This window comes from Siphateles boraxobius, unplaced genomic scaffold (assembly GCF_051911475.1).
Source record: "Siphateles boraxobius isolate OS27281-9 unplaced genomic scaffold, OSU_SipBor_1 41, whole genome shotgun sequence".
Classification (NCBI taxonomy): domain Eukaryota; kingdom Metazoa; phylum Chordata; class Actinopteri; order Cypriniformes; family Leuciscidae; genus Siphateles; species Siphateles boraxobius.
This window is the reverse complement of record NW_027509042.1, coordinates 11,500,258-11,519,029: the sequence shown is the minus strand read 5'-3', so window position 1 is coordinate 11,519,029 and position 18,772 is coordinate 11,500,258. Positions and strand designations below refer to the sequence as shown.

Here is an 18,772-nt window from a genome sequence, read left to right as displayed (position 1 = left end):
TCATCTCTCCAAGTACAGTTTCTGATGCTTAATATGACCCATTCATGTACTAAACACGGATTACTGTAAATACGTTGTCTGTTGAGAAGTCCATCTTCTGTTTTACATTACTTTTAAATGAAACAAACAACTTTTATTAAACAAACAACATTTGTTAGAACGTTTATTAAAGAACACATTGGGGTATTTTGGTTTATACACTAAAATGTTATGGTTTGTGTTTGGGATTTGTTTTTATCTTGGTCCATGTGGTTGTTTCTTTTTGAGCAACTCTATTAGTAATATTATTGAAATAATGTAATTGTTTAATGAGCTTAATCAGAACATCATCAAAGGAATAAATTATATATTCTCACGCTTCTGCCAAATTAACAATTAGATTATTAATGCCTTGTCTGCAAGTGTAGCCCTGATAGTCTGAATTACTCTTTTTACTTGTTTTTGGGATGCACCATAAAAATATGCTACCATTCAAAAGTTTGGGTTTTAAAAGTTTTTTTTAAGAAATTCTTAAGAAATTAATACTTTTATTAAGAATGAAATTGACAGTAAACATGTATAATATTACAAAAAAAATCTATTTGAAATCAATACTTTTCTTTTTACCTTTCTATTTGTCAAAGGATCCTGAAAAAAAATATTGTTTTCAGAAAAATATTAAACTGCACACCTTTTTTCAACATTGATCATAAGAAATGTTTCTTGAGCACCAAATCAGCATGTTTTAAATTTAAAAAATGCAGCCTGGGTGAGCATAAGGGACTTCTTTGAAAAAATACAACGAAACAATCTTGCCAACCCTAAACTTTTGAATGATAGTGTATCGCTCTCCTATGGGCATATAAACAAAATCCTGCATTTTATGCCATCAGAGTTGTTCCATACTGCATATATTGAACAAGTGTTCCATTTTAACACATATATGTGGCAATTAGTACAATGTTGTCATATGTAAAATGTATAAATAGATAAGTATAAACAGTTTAAAAGTAATGTACTATGTTAAGGAATATGTACATAGAAAGAAAACCCCTTTAACCCCAATGTCTATGCTGTTGACTATTTTGTCTTCTCTTCTTTTTTGTCCTCAACAACCTCAGAGAGATCTTCGACTCGTAGTGTTTTCACTTTGCTCTCCATGTTGGTTATCCTCTGTTTGATCTTTCCCTGGTAGGACATGTACTCTGCCATGAGCTTGGCAAATTTGCCAGTCATGATTTCAAGGTTGCCCTCTAGGCGTTGAATCTTCTCGTCCAGATCTTTGGGATCAGCACCTGCGCTTGCCACCGCCTCGTCAAGAAGGTTGTCTTTTCTTAAAATAGCCTTTCCTTTCTCCTCCAGGGCTTTTTTGGCATCTGGGTACTCCGTAAGCGCTTCCACGAGATCATCTTTAGACAGGGCGAAGAGGTCAGAATAGCCGACACTACGAATGTTTGCCGTTCTTCTGTTACCGGCTTTACTGCCTTTGATTCCAAGGATACTGATTTCTCCGAAGTAAGCACCGTCACTGAGCACCACGAACTGCGTGACGCCATCATCGGCCACTACGGCAAGCTTTCCTTCTTTGATGATGTACATTTCTCGGCCGATGTCGCCCTTCTTACATATGTAATCTCCAGGACTGAACACCTGAGGTTGCAGCTTCAACACCAACTCTATAAGAAGTCCCGCTTCACAATCCTGGAAGATTCGCACCTTCTTAAGCGTGTCTAAATGGACATTGATGGCTATCTCAGCTTTGAGCTTGTCTGGGAGATTCTTTAAGACTTCCTTCTCATCACATGTTTTCTTCTCCGTCCAAAGGTAGTCAAACCATTTGATGACCCTGGCCTCCAGGTCCTTGCTGACCTTACGGAACTGCATGTACTGCTTGATGGAGTCGATCTTAGCCTGAAATTCAGCACGAGAAGCATTCATGTTAGAGATCATGGCGCCGACGTTACCGACGATGGTAGCGAAAATCAACACTCCAATGAGGAAGTCCATAACGACAAACAAGTATTCAATATCTCTCACGGGAGGTGGTGTTTCTCCAATGGTGGTGAGAGTGAGAGTGGACCAGTACAGACAGTAGATGTATTTTCTGGCCAAGCGTCCGTATTCAGGGTGACTGATGTTAGGATATACCCATGTGTCAGTTCCAAAACCGATCGTTTTTGAAATTGCAAAGAAAATACAAGCGTTCCAGTGAATAATAATCAGGATGTAAAGTACGAGGTTGCTAATACGGAAAATGTTCGGAAAGTTTGTTCGTGTTTCTGTGCGGTCAAAGAACTCGAAGAGGCGTGCCATTTTGAAGAGGCGGTTAAAGCGAAGTTCAGGATTGTTGAATCCCACTTTCAGCATTAATAAATCTGTCGGGATCATTGAGATCATGTCATATTTATACTGTGGGATTGTCTTGTAATGATCCATCAACTTCTTGCCGTCTTTGACGAGAAGACCCTGCTCCAAGAACCCTGAAAATGACATTAAAAATGTTAAAAATAAAAATGTAACAAACTTTGTGTAACTTAGTGTAATATCTAGTTGTAATGCTTGTTAATATCAAATATACACATTAATTAAAAAATTGGCAAGGTTTTTAAGATGGGTAAGATTTCATAATGTTTTTGAAAGTCTCTTATGCTAACTAAAGCTGCTATTTGTTTATAATAGTATTTGTTTACAAATACAGTAGAACAGTAATATTGTGAAATATTATTTGTTTGTTCGGTACGTTTAACTGGATTCTTTGATAAATCGGCTGCAATTTTGGTGCAGGCTTTGCAAACAGACTTTTACTGTAAGATATGGACCTTGGCAGTAATGCCACAATATGTAAATAACCATGTTAAATTCTAATGCTTAAATCTGTGATCAGAACGTCTGACTGTACATGAATCATTACATATCAGAAAACGCTTTGTCTCAAAATCATTTTTCTGCTGTTTATGCATCAGTAAATAAAGCCAGTGACTAAATGGTCAACTTCACATTGTTTCTCTTAGTATGAAAATGATGTTATTTAATTTGTGATTAAATGATATACAGAAAGCGGTCAATGAACCTTTACAATCGCTGGAGCTGTCAGTCACTGTTACTTATGACAAAAGCATTTATGAAGGTGCAGAAATAAACGAGATCACTGCATTCATGCCCTCCACAGACATGTCTAAACCTCATTAGACTCCTAATGACCTCATTAATATTTTTTCTGGAATATTCTTTTAGAATACTTTTAAAAGAACAGCATTTCTCTGATTTTTCTGTAACAATGTAAAAGCCTTTTTTGTCACTTTAGATCAATTTAATGTGTCTTTGCTAAATAACAGTATTATTTTCTATCATAAATAAACTAACTGACCCCAAACTATTAAATGGTAGTGTTTTAATTTATTTAATATTAATCCTATTTAATAGATATTCCATCAATATTATTCTTTGAATGAGTAACCACCATACCTGTTCTTGCTCTGACAAATGTGTCTGCGTAGTAGATTACATCTGACGTATAGTCCAGGATGATCCAAAGTATTGTGTAAGTGTTCTGAAGCTCATTAAAACAGGCCCTGAAGAAATATGAAAAATGAAGCATATGCCACATCTAAATTGATCGATGTCATGAGAGATCCTGCATGAACATGAACAGACCTTGTCACCAGCATCATCAGGTTGTAAAACACTGGGGCTGCAATGACTGAAAGCCATCTGTAATACTTGTCTGAAGCTGGGTCCATGATCCACACTTCTTTCCTAAAACACATATTAGATTATCGTCTGGCCACTTGCAAAGATGTACACGTATACTAAATCACAGCATTCATCTTTAGATATTACTGTTAGACGAGACTGTGCCAATATCGGACTACTAAAACTAAAATGGCATACTCACGGCGGAGGAGGAGCATCTTTCTTTTTATCATCTTTCTTATCATCCTTCTTTTCATCTTTTTTCTCATCCTTTTTTTCATCTTTTTTCTCTTCCTTCTCATCCTTTTTTTCATCTTTTTTCTCTTCCTTCTCATCTTTTTTCTCTTCCTTTTTGTCTCCATCCTTTTTCTCATCTTTTTTTATTTCTTCCTTTTTGTCCTCCTTTTTGCTGAAGGTAACATTTTGGGTTGTTTTTATTTGAATTAGCAACTAGTCCGAAATCTACAGGTCACTACTACGAACTACCACTAGTAATCTCTCATCTTAACCTGCAGAGGGCACCATTACCATTAACATTGTGAAGGCAATGTACTAACTTCATACAAAGCATGGCAGACTATCATCTGTTGTTAAAAATTGCATATTTGAGATACAACACTATTAGCATTCATTCATTATTAAGGATTCTACAATCTAGTACCATATAAAATATTTTAATTAATATTTATAATGTATTAAATAGGGGTTTATATCTTGTGGAGCTGTTTCTACAGGGTACTTACTCATCTGTGTTGTTGCAGTTGTTGATATTGTAAACTGCCAGAGGCCAATGACTGGCTTTTCTTAAGGAGCAAAAGGCATTCATTTTGGTGTTATTATTGTGGATTCAATTCTGAGGGATCTGATTCTAGGATAACTATAGACCATTACTACTTCTGATTTAGAATCTATATCTACGGTCAAAATCTGTTTCTATTCTACAATTTATTGCAAACTGTTTTATCCTAAAGGACATTTCTACATGGAAATCTACATACTGTTTTCATTTTATAACCTCTGGTCCAATAAGTAAAGAAATGAATCCTCAGCTCTGTGATCTGTTTTATGAATCATCTGCACATAATACGGATATTTTTCCACACAGATCCAGCCTGATTCTCCACACGAATCTTTCATTTTCAAGGACTTCACGTTATACAAAAGACATCTTTGTCTGTACAAAGAAACTGTACAGAAAATCTTGACTTACTTCCTCTTATGAGGCTTGTCAGGAAGGCCTATAGAGGATCGGGCATTACTTCCTCGGCTAGACAAGTCTTGGAGGTCAGGTCCACGGAATCGCTCCAAGAAGGAGTCAGGACGCTCAACCTCTCTGTGAAGCCTGTGTGAACCCCAGTTCCTCAGCATTACCAGAAATTGGGTGAGCCTGGGAGACCGTAAGATGTCAAACAGAAACACTTCCAAGCTCTTTATACAGTATGTAGCTTTCTGTTTCAACCATTTCAAATGCACACTTAACACATTCAAATTTTGTTGGCTTGGTTGATGAGAGGTTCACTTCTTTTAATGGTAAAATCAGAATTCACTACTACAGATCTACTGCTCAGTGTGCATTTGACTATGTTTAGTGGTAATCAGGGGTTCAAGCTTTAGTTCGGATGTTACCTTGCCATAGCACCAGCACCTGTGAAAGAGCTTCTCCTGGACTCCTCAAACTGGCTGGTTCCAGTAGAAATGATCCCTTGCATGTCAGAGGAGGTGTCCTCACATAGAGAATGTGCCCTGGGAATTATGTTTCAGAACTCAACAATTTTTCCAAAAAGAAAACTATTAAGCAGCAAAAATAAAATGTGAGAACTTTATCCAAACTTAGTTTTATTTCTGTTCAATCATAAAAAGCACAAAATGTAGGGGTTTGTAAGATTTTTGATGTTTTTGAAATACGTCTTCTATGCTCAGCAAGGCTGCATATTTTACAGCAAAAACAGTAGGCTACTATTGTGACATATATTTTAATATATTTTAAAATGTAATTTATTCCTGTGACTCTAATCTGAATTTTCAGCATCATTATTCCAGTCTTCAGTGTCACATGATCCTTCAGAAATCATTCTGATATGCTGATTTGCTGCTCAAGAAACTAATTTCTTATCAATGTTGAAAACAGTTGTGCTGATTCATATTTTTGGGGAAACAATGATAATATTTTTTTTTTAAGATATTCTTTGAAGAATGTAAAGTTCAAAAGAACAGCATTTATAAATCTTTTGTAATTATAAATGTCTTTACAGTCACTTTTGATCAATTTAATGCATCCTTGCTGAATAAAACCATTAACTAATCTTACTGAACCCAAACTTTTGAATGGTATTGTATCTTCCTGAAGAATCCAAATGTTCCGATAGAGCGACTTTTTAGAGTTTATTATTAACAAGATCCCAGATCATTTCAGTCTAATTCCAGCAGTTTTCAGCATATATTGTTTTGTGAACTTTTCACAATGTTATGCAGATTTTAGCTGCTAAAAATAGCAGAAAAATAGCTGTTATTAAAGGATGGAGGAGTCCAAACTACATTTGACCTAATGACAAACCTGCATCCTTCGGTTAAGACCTTCATGTTTCATATGCGAAGAGGTCATTATTTAAAAAAAACGACTTTACTAAAACAGTCTGGTAAAACCAAAATTTAAGTCATAAAATTCACTCAATCCATTTCACTGTCCATTTAAAACTCTTTTTGGCGCAAAAAGATTTATATTGTAAGTGATGCACAAAAAGGATTAAAAAAGTACTATATGACCTTTTTAAAGGGATAGTTCACCCAAAAATGAAAATGCTGTCATCAATTACCCTAATGTCGTTCCAAACCTATGAGACTTTCATTTATCTTTGGAACAAATTTTTTTAATCTTTTTGATTAAATCTGAGAGCTTTCTGTTCCTTCATTGACAGCCTACGCAACTACCACATTCAAGCCCCAGAACGGTAGTAAAGACATCTTTAAAGCATTCCATGCGACTCCAGTGGTTTAACCTCAATTTTATGAACAGTTTTTTGCGCATAAATATTTTCCACTTTATATACAAAATATTAATCTCAAACGCACGTTCACAAGAGGACCACGACGGATGCGTGTTGTGTTCACGAGAGCAGACGTTAATAGGAGAATGCATGTTGTAGATTAATATTTTGTAAATAAAGTGGTAAATTGTGTTGTTGGGGTTTTTTTGCACACACAAAGCACTTGCATCGATTCATAAAGTTGAGGTTAAACCACTGGAGTCAATTGGAATACTCTAAAGATGTATTTACTACCATTCTGGGGCTTGCTAGTGGTAGTTGCGTAGACTGTTAATGGAGGGACAGAAAGCTCTCAGATTTCATCAAAAATATAATTTTTTGTTTCAAAGATGAATGAAAGTTTTACGGTTTTGGAATGACATGAGAGTAAGTAATTAATGACAGAATAAAATGTTCTGGCTGAACTAACCCTTTTAGGTCATGCCTTGTTATTCTAACCTGCTTATGCCATTTTCAGTCTGATCCAGGTCATCTTTAGAGGCTCGGACCGAGAGCTTGTGTTGGGATGGGAACGATTGCTCTGTACAAATCTTCGCCATTTTTTTTCTTTGCCTATTCTAGGCATCCAGTGCTTGATAATAAGGACAAACAAAGGAAAACACCATAACAAAAAAGCATGATTTATTAAACATTTAAAGCATGTTTTTGATCTTAGAAAATAAATTATGCTCAAAAGCATAGTGCAATAAGGCTGTCATTAATTAAATCATTGCAGATAGTAACGTTGTATCGGGTCAACCCAACGTTCAGTGGAATTAAAATCTGAAGAGATTACAAGAACCTGTTATTGACTTGATCTCTGCAAACCCCTTTTTACTCTGACAGCAATGCCATCTAAACACACATCACCTAAAAATACTTACTGCTTAAACACTAAACAAGATCAGCGACCCATCTCTATGCTAGATCATGACCCAGATGTACTTTAAAGCCACTTGATATTAAGCCACCATGTATATAGACGTCTTGGAAAGTGTGACTGCATATAGCAAAAATTGGTTGAAAATTGTTTTTTGGTTAAACTGAGTGATACATTTATTAAAAACAGCATCTTTTTCATATTCAAAAAGAAAATGACTGAAAATTTCCCAAACTGGTTTTTCGCCAAAATTTTGCTTTGTGGTTTCAGGGGCTTTAACCAAAAGAACGATGCTGGGCTTTCTCCATCTAGTGACGTTTAGTTTTATTGTATCGTTGTGGGAAGATTAGTCTAATTAGACTAACACCACCAATGCTATTCGTGTAATCTATTCCAAATCCAGAATGATTCTAATGCTGAGGACACTCAGCAACTTCTTGTCAGCAGTCCTGATTTCCATCCACCAGGGTTCTTGTCATCTGAGCATCTGAAGTCCCCGCTACCCACCCTAAACAATACATCAAAACTTTGACAAGCCCAGGGTGGTCCTTGGGTCCATTCGTTGTACTGTCATCATGAATTTAAAAGGGAAAACCAGCTCTCTTGATTCGTTTGTTTTAAATGCTTAGTCAGTGATTATGTTAAATCATAAACTTACAGAGTAAACTAAACAGAGTAAATACATTATTATTATTAATGTATTTCTTGTTAAATTTACAGTAGGCCTACCTAAATTTGGGGTTGCTAGAATTTCACTGTAAAATTACATTGATGATCATCACAAGCATTTTGGGGTTACTGTATATTTACAGTTCCTAACTTTGTATGTTAGTAATTTAGCTGTATAATGTTCGAATATTAAGTATTTTATATAAAGTAATAATTTATGTTATATGTAAATGATTACATAATTCAGTATTTTCCTTCTACAAAAACGTTTTCATATTACAGTAGAATTACATATTTAAGATATCATTTTACCTTATGGTAAAGGTGACTGTTTTTTTACAGTATATGTAAAATTGACATTGTAATGTAATAGCCTACGTCTTTATTGCCTATGATTCTTTCCCCAATCGACAAGTGAAAACCTGGACTGGTTTATTGTCACTAAACGGTTTTGTTGGAAAGCTGCGCACTGCTGCACGTGCGCCAAAACGCTCTTAAAAGGAATCCTGTTAACTCATATCCATTTGTTGCTTGCCTTATTGATACATTATTCAATATGTTAGTGACTTCTCGTCGACTCGTCAACAATTGCTGTTGGAAACACTAACGAACAACGAAGACAGCATAGTATGGTACATTTACAACACGTTCAAAGCAATTTTTTAACATTTACAACAGTCTAGTAAACGTGTAATAGATTCATCTTACCTGTGAAGAAACAATATTTAGTAGTCCAACAGATTTAGGGCACCAGATTCAGCCAGAAATCCTGTTCAAGTTGCTCTTTGGTTGAAGCAGTTGGTGATCCTGCTTAATGTTATGTAAAATCCCATTTTTAAAGAACTAATTCGAGTTTGCATTTTTGGACATCAGTTTTCACCCACTTGTTCTAATGTGTGTCTCCTAAATGTCCACATTTTGAATAGACTAAATGATGCGCTCTTCAGCTCCTCCGATGACCGTTCGATGTGATCGTGGGCGGAGAGTAAGGCTCGTCTTCTAATTAATATTCATTAGCAATGCCTTTTCTTTCTTTCTTTCTTTCTTTCTTTCTTTCTTTCTTTTTTACAACAAACTGAAACGTAACGTTAATGTTTGTAAATCTTCTTTCCCTTTTTTTATGATTTATTTGAATCGACACATTTGACTTTTTTCAGAAAATGTGTTGCTTTTTTATCTTAGTTTATTTATGTTTGTATAATTGCATTGTCAGAAAAAAACAAATTTTTCTACGCTGCCAAGCAGTGTTTTTGTCCTGATGAACCAGCACTTTGAGAGATTAGAGATCGACTGAAAAAAGTGGCAGGCATTTGTGGCACTATACCGATATCACCAGCTCTGGCATCAACATGGTCATCCCAGCCATGCTAATGAGACCTGAGAAATCCTTAAGGCAATCTGCGGAGCTGTATTGGTAATCCCAGATTAGGCCTGAGTGCCTATCTGAGCCACCTAATACTCTTTCTTGGCCTCAGTCCTTGAAATACTGTGTGAGCATCAGTTAAACTGAGCTGACCTTACAGCACATGCGAGTGAGTGAGTGAAATGAATATATACTATATTGAAACATTTGCAAAGACATAACTTTTAATAGCATGTCACCTGCCAATGTGACATTAGGTTCCCCTAATAAGGACTAATTCGCCCCTTAACATCTGCCATCTGTCACAGTCTCACAGATCTCAAGGAAATACCCTATTGTAATTACTTTTTTGATGGCTAAGATAGGCCTAGATGTGATTGTGAGCCTCACATGTTTGCAAGTTTGCTTTGCCTCATTTGCACTCTTAAAAATGACACTAAAGAATTCATATATGTAATACATACATTTTGTTATATCAGAAGCAGCACTATAGAGCCTTGTAATTCGTAACTATGAATTATAAAGAATAGAATCGATATCAATCTTTGTTCTAACCTGATGGAAATCTAGGAAGATATTTTTGAGCTCTGAATGATAGTATTCTTATTTCCCCCTTTATTTATTTATTTATTTATTTATTTATTTATTCATTCATTTAATATTTATATTTGTAATGCAGACCATGACACATTAATCGTTCAAACAAGTAAACGGTACACTTTATTTTTTACACTTCCCTCAAGGGTAGCCATATACACTCTAAGAAAAAAAGGTACAAAAGCTGTCACTGTGGTGGTATCCTTTCAAAAGATTCCAATATGTACCATTTAGGTACTAATATGTGCACTTTTGGTACCAATATGTACCTTTGGATACCGCCCCAGTGACAACTTTTGTACCTTTTTTCTGAGTGTAGATATGAATAATTATGCTCAAACTTTGATCAGAAACAAGTCAATTTTCAGCCAAACGTTTCTCTTAGATTCCACCAATCTGATTTACTGCAGTGCTACCCTTATCAGCAGTCCTCTTTCATCTCAGAGGAAGCTAAGTGTCTTCAGCTCAGCTGCTGCAAAGCTTTTCATGTCACGAGGACACTGAGTGACAGAGGCAGCACATCACTGCTGCAGCCTTTAGGGGAAAAGCTATGATGTAGTACACCGTAAGAAATATTTTTCTATAGTGTGTTGGTGAGCTGATCCAGATTTGCTTTTCACACAGGTTCCATGATTAGCTGGGTAATTATCTAGGTTTTGTCTCTAAATAGACCCTATATACTGGAGTCATTTAGTGATGCAGCCACATCTGACTAGCATTTGTGGGCGCAAGTGTTGTGCTACTGTGGCCTCAATTTTCACTCAGATTAAGGCACCTATTCCAACCAGTAATGAACTTGGGACATACTGATTAACTCTTGTGTGTAACTGATCTAAAATGCAGCTTATACTGTGGACTGAATGAACAGATATGGTCATTAACTTAAAAATATATACTTACTGAATGAAAATTAAGGTAATAATTGAGTATTCAGTTATGATAATAAAACTATCAGCGAGTCTCATGGTGTTTGTTTGGAATCTCGTACAGACACATTCAGATCAATTAAAAGCCTCTTATAGCTCAAGCAGCCAGAAGGTAAAGGTAATCACTATCTCTAAACACAGCCGCCTGTCTGCCTATCTGTGTCTCTCTCTCTTGCTCACTCGCATTCACTCACTCTATAATAGTTTCAAGACTGCATTCGACATAAACTGAAACTTTTTGCCAGTGTGCTCCATCCATGTTGTTTCACCCAAAATCAAATGACTCCAATTCACACACATGCCTGTTTTTTAAAACCTCATGTGAACTGAACCTGTGTAGAAAGTTTGATAATGCATTTGTGGAAACTGAGATAATGCCTTTGATTTTCCGTGCTATAGAACTATGAAGTGAGCAGAATGCTATTGTATTGTGTTTGCAGAAGGTCTTTGGAAATCCTGCATTTCCCATACAGAGGGAAAAAATGCTTCTTTTATAATCACTGCAACTGTCATTCACTTAAGGTCAGCAGGAGGTCCTTGACTGACCCGATATACGTATTCATTTGATTTGCTCTCTTTTGGATTTTTTTATTTAGCTCACTCTCTCACAGCCAGAACTGATAAAAAAAATAGAACAATAAAACAGCTGCGCAGTGGATCTGTTTAATACCATTGTACATTTCGGAATGCTGTAAAACACATGCTTAATTAGAAAGTCAGTCTGCTGTAGTCACTAGCATATACATTTCAAAGTACTTGGATATAAATTGTACTTGCTTTAGGAGTTGTATGTTTAGTCCCATAAAACAACCAATATGTACTATATGTTTGTATCTGTCCCAGGGCATCCGGCGTAAAAACCTGTGCCAAATCAAATGTGTGGAAAGCGGACCCTGCAAATGAGCGGGAATAACGCTAGGAAGAAGGCTGGCTAGATGGAGTTTTACAGCGCAGTTTTGCTGTTCCTTTGAAGAGAAGAGCTTTGACCCGGAGCATTAAACGCTGTTATCCCTTTCTGCTCTACATCTCCAACCTACAGAATCAGCTCAACAACCTGTTAAATAATCCTCCAGTTTCTAACTAAGAACACAGCTCTCTATTTTTATAGACGTGCACATCATTTTCCAATTAACATCTAGGCTATATTCTAGTTAAACCTTTATTATTCCCAAAAAGACTAGAATATTGCTATACATGTTGTTTGCTGGTGGAAATGATTGATTAGCTCACAGTTTCCATTTATTTCAAATAATACAAACTAATTTATGTATGCACGGATTTAATTTTATTCTTTTTTATTACAGTGAATGTTTTTCTTCAGATTTCTTGAAAATTCAATATTGGCTTACATATATGACCAAATTCTAATATCAGCATGTATACAATAAAATCCTTATGAGACCTAAAGTGTGCCCAATATATCACTGATAATTAAGTTAATAAAAAAAATTAATGGTTATTTATCTCTGAATCTTTCTTTGAATTAGGAGATCAGTTTTTTTGCAGTGCATGGGACATCTGTGTGTTTCAAATCAGACCATGTGACAGATTTCCCTCTTTTGACAGACGTGCTGATTATGACAAGTGTTCTTAGGGTGATGAGAGGTTGCTATGGCAACCATAATGCTTGTACACTCACCTGCCTCAACCTTCCCACAGCAGCAAACATGAACCCATCACAGGAATTCATTTTAGCCAGGCTGATTAGAAGGCTTTGAAAATATATTGAATTTCACAACATTTCGATTAAAATTAGATTTAGGAGACCTTAGCATGAATTGAGTTGAGTTGAGATTGGAACTTCTAAAAAAAAAACTAAAAAAAACTTTGTCTACTTTTGTATTTATACACTCAAACTACACAATATAATTAGATCCCAAGGGAGTAATAAAATGACCTATAAAGATGTCCTGTCGCAAAGTGGTTTTTGACTCTTTTTGAGGCCAACAAGTATCTGGTAATGATATAGGAAAAAACAATGAAGAGATTAATGTAATCATGCCAATCACTCTGCATTTCAAATTCAAGGAGAGAGTAATTGCAGTGAAGTGATATGTGTGTGTGGAGGTGTGTGTGTGTGTAAGCCTAATCCTCCATCAGCATCAAGCCTTTCTCTTCTCCTTGTGTCCTGATCACTCCTGCAGTGATTGCGTTTTTCAACAACCTCTCAAACTGAAGTGGTGGACAGAGGCAAAAGCAATGTCAGATCCCTCAACATGCACACAGCATCACGTCTTTCCATTATCACAGCAATCTCAAACAAAGGATGGGAAAATGATTGACTCTTTTCCTGACTGACAGTTCAGTATGTTGTTAACAATTAACTAAAATGAGTAAATGTTTGATCATCAGCACAAGCTTAAAAAACTCTAGCCATAAAGGTTCTTTATTGGCATCTATGGTTATGCAGAAACTTTAACCTCCATGGAATCTTTCCATTCCATAAAATGTTCTTTATAGTACAAAAAAGTTCTTTATTATTAAAATATTCTTCATACTAGAAAAAATTGTTATTTTTTTAATGCTGGCTACACACTTCTTGAAGATTTTAAGCCCGATTTTGGGCCCGATGTGCACCCCCCAACAATGAAGGTAAAACCTATTGGTTCAGTAATAATTCTAATCTATGTCATTAGACAATTTTATTTTATTTTTTACTTTATTTTTACTCAGGAGGTTGGTATTTAAAAACAACAACAACCAAACATAAAAACATGCATAAATGTAGCTAGCCTTTGTAATTGTTAAGTTGCCATGGCAGCCACACAAAACCAAGGAGTGTGGCACACTACTGCCCACTTCAGAGCTGCACATACCAGCCTATTGTACAACACACTCATTCCCTACGCCACTGGTTCTCTGGTTTCTGTCTTCAAGGCTACACTACACACACAGCAGACAAATGTTTCCAATGTCTTTTCATTTTAATGTGTCACACATAATTTATGTTCTTTCCGATGCAAAGCATTGAGGTTACACCAAATTTTTACTTGCATCGTTTTGCATAATTACAAATACCTTGGATCCTTTGTTAGTGAAAAAAAATATCTTCCAAGCACTTTCAGGTTCACTGAGCAGGGAAGTCCCAATGAATACCTTTGACTATATCATTTAAGTCTGCTTTTAAGGCTGGACGTTTAAAACTCACTTCAAAAATGTTTGCTGTAATCTTACAAAAATTTATTATTTATATGTAAAGATTAGGTTCATTCATCAATTACTGCAAATGCACTTCAGAAGAAACCGGTGTACTAAAATAACATCACTGCCATCTACAGGATGCTCTGCAAAATAATAAAAAGATAGATTTTTTAAGCCATTTTACATTACCCCTCTCTATAAAAGGTTAACATATTTAATTAAAACCTGACTATAAAGCTGATATAAACCTTTTAAATGTATCCAACAATTAAATGATACAATGTTGCCTTTAGTAGTATTTAGTTATAGTAAATTATTATAAATTTGTTAATAATTCATGTTTTTTTCCCCATTATGCCAAAATCTAAACTAATTTCATTTTATTCAGACTAAATCTATATTAGACATAAATGGAAACATAAGGACCACATTTTCTAACAGCAATTCCCTATCATCTATAAACCTTGTTTTGAAACTGAATAAGATGACACAGAGGCACAAAGTTTATTCACAGGGATTTAATCTCGTCACCTTTCGGCGAAATTCGGGATTTTGAATCCCAAATAGGTTATTAGTGTGATTCGTGTAATTGGTTGGGAGGGGTCTTTTTACAGTACCAGTAACTCAATTCTGTATGCTGAAAGGCTACTGCATTCGATGGCTCCTGCAAGGTTATAACCATGTCTTGAATAAATTGGGGGACCAATTTTTTAGAAAGCATAAAGAAATGGAACAGTCAATGAAATTCTAGATCTATTTCTAGTTAGGAAATAATAATTTTGCATTAAAATATTAACACATGCACTTTTATTTGTATGCCTGATATCAAAACATAAAATGTTTCTTGTCTCGTCCCGCTCAGGACTTACATGAATCAAGTACATTTTTTATTAAAAACTGCCATATTTGAGAAAAAAGTTGAGTAGTTTGCATCAATGGATGTTTCTGTCGGTGGTTTGACATTTCTATCATAAAAGTTGTATAAAATGTTTCCCTATTTATTTACATCTCTTCTTCTATGTTAAAGCTGCAGTCTGTAACTTTTGGCGCTAGCGGATAATAAACAGAACTGCATGCGTCCTGAAGAACATTGCAGCCGGAGCTACTTCTCTCTCTTTATGTCTATTGAATTGAATTGAATTGAATTGAATTGAATTGAATTGAATTGAATTGAATTGAACTGAAAGCATTTATTGTCATTGTGTTTGCATACAAAGAAATTATGAGCACTGCTCCTGAATGATGTTTGAAAGACATACATATAACCTTATAACTTGACAACCATATAACCAACACAAGAAATAAACTCTAGACTATGCAGTATGGTTTACAGACTTATTCACATTAACCTCTTATTTAGTGCATTTGTTTTAAGTCCTAATAATTAAAGTGTTCAAGTGGTGATATTGCACGTTGACATACTGCACATTACATAAGACAGCAGTATAGACAAAAGAGAGATTGGAATAATTGCATTGAACGCTGAACTGTAGTCTACGAAGATCATTCTTACATAGGTCCCTTGCTGCTCAAGATGGTTAAGTGCAGTATGAAGGGCGTGTGTTTATCGCATCCTCTGTAGACGGAGGCGGCCACCCCACCGCAGTGAGTCGGGGATGGTATGGACTCGGTACATGAGGTCCTCGTCAGCGACATCTGGAGGAGGAGGTATACTTGGTCCTTGGTAGGTTCTGTAGGACAAGAGGATAGAGGTTCAGTGAAGGGTTTCAGGAGGGAGATATGAAATGAAGGTGAAATACAGTAGTGAGGTAGAAGGTTGAGCCTGTAGGTCACCTCGTTGACCTGCCTCTGCACAGTGAAGGGACCTATGTAGCGGGGGCTCAGCTTACGGCAGTGCAAGCGAAAACGGATATCGCAGGTGGACAGCCAAACCCTTTGTCCCGGCTGGTATTGGGTGGCTTCAGCTCTACGGACATCCGCTTAGAGTTGGTGTCTTCACACTGCCCGCTGGAGATGCATGTGCGCTGAGTCCCATACCCTCTCGCTCTCTTCGAACCAGTGTTTGACAGCTGGAACCTCAGAGGGTTTTCCAGACCAGGGGAAGAGAGGAGGTTGGTAGCTGAGGATACATTGGAACGGAGTAAGCCCAGTGGTGCATTGGTGCAAGGATTTCTGGGCATCCTCCACCCAGGGGAGGTAGCGGCTCCAGCTGTCTTGGAGCTGGTGGCAGTATGGGTAGGATCTGGCGCTCAGTCTGGCTGTTGGTTTGCAGATGGTAACCTGATGATAGATCCACTGAGATGCCGAGGAGTTTGAAAACGGCCTTGAAAAAGGATACAATGTCTATCTACTATCTACTATCCGATCTACTATCCGATACAATGTCTTCTGTTAGACCATAATGACGGAATACTTGATGGAACAGGAGTTCTGCGGCTTCAAATGTGCATGAAGAATAGAAGAATAGAATAGAAGAATGGAATAGAAGAATAGAATAGAAGGCGCATGGATGGAGTCGAGGAGGCTCACACTGCCGCTGGGATAGCACTGCTCCAACCCCGGTGGTAGACGTATCAACTTTGACCACGAATGGGAGTTATGGATTGGGGTGCACCAGGATTGGAGCAGTCGTGAAGGCATCATTCAGGTGTTGGAAGGTTTCGGTGGCCAAGGGGTTCCAGGACAGAGACTTGGGCCGGTTCCTGAGGAGTGAGGTGAGCTGAGGAGACTGTAATGCTGGATGAATCTGCAATAGAAGTTGGCGAAGCCTAGGAAGCGTTGGAGTTCCTTGACGGAGACAGGTTGGGGCTGGTGTCCACCTTCCTCTGGTCCATCTGGATACCTTGTTGGTCGATGATGTACCCAAGGAACTGGACAGATGGTGTGTGGAACTCGCACTTCTCCAACTTTAGATAGAGGTGGTGTTCTCTCAGCTTCTTGAAGGCCTGCGTCAAGCGGTGACGATGTTCGGCCAGGTTCCGGGAGTAGATCAGGATATCATCGATGTAGACGATGACGAAGCATTGGAGGTACTCCCGCAACACCTCATTCATGTAGCTTTGGAATATGGAGAGTGAGTTGGATAGGCCACACGGCATTACCGTGTGTGTGTGTGTGTGTGTGTGTGTGTGTGTGTGTGTGTGTGTGTGTGTGTGTGTGTGTGTGTGTTTGTGTGCTTTTAAATAAGCCCCTACAAACCGCAACCTGCGACCCGTGATTTTTTTAATGCGACTTACTAAAAAAAAGAAGCCCAAAGTCGCGTTGGCTATTATAAACAGACTTGGCAACTCTGCCTGTCACGGTCCCAGAAGCTACTCTCATGGCAGGCTAATAGGTTCATGTGAAGGCTGTTCATACCACAGCCTCCACAGAGGTTCCTATCTCTTCATTCCTCAGCTTAGTGTCTGGTGTGCTGAGATCGATGGCCTGTCCATGTCTTGGCATCTTGGAAGGCTCCCAATTTGCCAGCTGACCAATCCTGACCTGACCTATTGCTATTTTCAATTAAAAATATAGCCATCTAAATGTCTCAGTGGCCATCTCAATCATTTTGACATTGACGAGCACTGTTAGTGCTTAACGGGGTGGCATGGGGTGGCAACTGCTATCCTAAGAAAAAGCATTTGCACCCCAGAAACATCCCAGTATAAAATATAAATGTTAGCAGAGTTTCCGGTTGGGGCGTGGCTGGTGGGGGAAAGGGGAACTGTCTAGGCGGCCCAGAGGCATTGGAGGACTTCCCTAATGGAACAACATTTCAGTGGCATTTTTTTAAAAATTCAAAATGGCAAAATTTGACAAAAAAGTTGAGTAGTTAACATCACTGAATTACTGCCGCTCATTTAAAAAACAATTTAACTTTATAGTCAGGATTTTCCAAATTGTATATGTTTGGATAGGCCTACTGTATAAAAAGTACTCATTACCCGCAGAACTGTCCACGCCCATCAACAATTTTATAGGATTGCGGAATCACGCTAATTTGCCCTGTTTAGTAAATCTGGAGCAAAATGCATTCATGCAGGATGCAACTCAATGATAATATCATTTAAAACCAGTAGGTGGTGCAAGAGACCATCAGTTTTTCCCAATGATTTACCCCTATAACTTTGGGAGATGTTCCACAATGCATTTCTTTAATCGTGTTTTCTTTCACCAGTCCATTGTTAACTTGAACTTTTACAGTCAATTTAATTGCAAATGGATACAATTAAATCTACCTATTATGGAAGTAAAATTGGTTGTTATTGTGAATGACATGTTCAACTTAAATGTATTTTTGGATCAGTTGATGGACGAAACTGTCCCTCACCCAACCCATAGTGTGTGTGTGTGTGTGTGTGTGTGTGTGTGTGCGTGCGTGCGTGCGTGTGTGTGTGTGTGTCTTTGAGTGTGTTAAAAGAACACTCACAACATTTAAATTAAAATGTTTAATAAAAATCCTTTTGGAGCAAGCTGGAAGTTTCCAAAAGAAACAGTTTTGCTCTAACCTATATAAAGTGCTTCAGATTTCCTCACTGACAAACAAAACATTGACCCA

The 18,772-nt window shown here is 37.2% G+C and overlaps 1 protein-coding gene across 4 annotated transcripts; it reads right to left on the bottom strand.

Moving 5' to 3' along the window:
• Positions 1-150: 150 nt before the first annotated feature.
• On the bottom strand, positions 151-9,214 carry cnga3a (cyclic nucleotide gated channel subunit alpha 3a). 4 transcript variants are annotated; one of them, XM_077198432.1, is made up of 9 exons: positions 8,953-9,207; positions 7,155-7,287; positions 5,299-5,415; positions 4,883-5,059; positions 4,416-4,475; positions 3,875-4,081; positions 3,634-3,735; positions 3,445-3,551; positions 733-2,459 (listed from the first exon to the last, which is right to left on the bottom strand). In XM_077198432.1, the coding sequence occupies exons 2-9, from the start codon at positions 7,253-7,255 to the stop codon at positions 1,060-1,062; spliced, it is 2,271 nt and encodes a 756-aa protein (XP_077054547.1). In that variant the 5' UTR covers positions 7,256-7,287; positions 8,953-9,207; the 3' UTR covers positions 733-1,059. The 4 variants fall into 4 exon arrangements, with proteins under 4 accessions (XP_077054550.1, XP_077054547.1, XP_077054548.1 ...); XM_077198433.1 differs by having other exon boundaries at positions 7,155-7,273; XM_077198434.1 differs by lacking the exon at positions 4,883-5,059.
• Between the last annotated feature and the right edge of the window lie 9,558 nt (positions 9,215-18,772).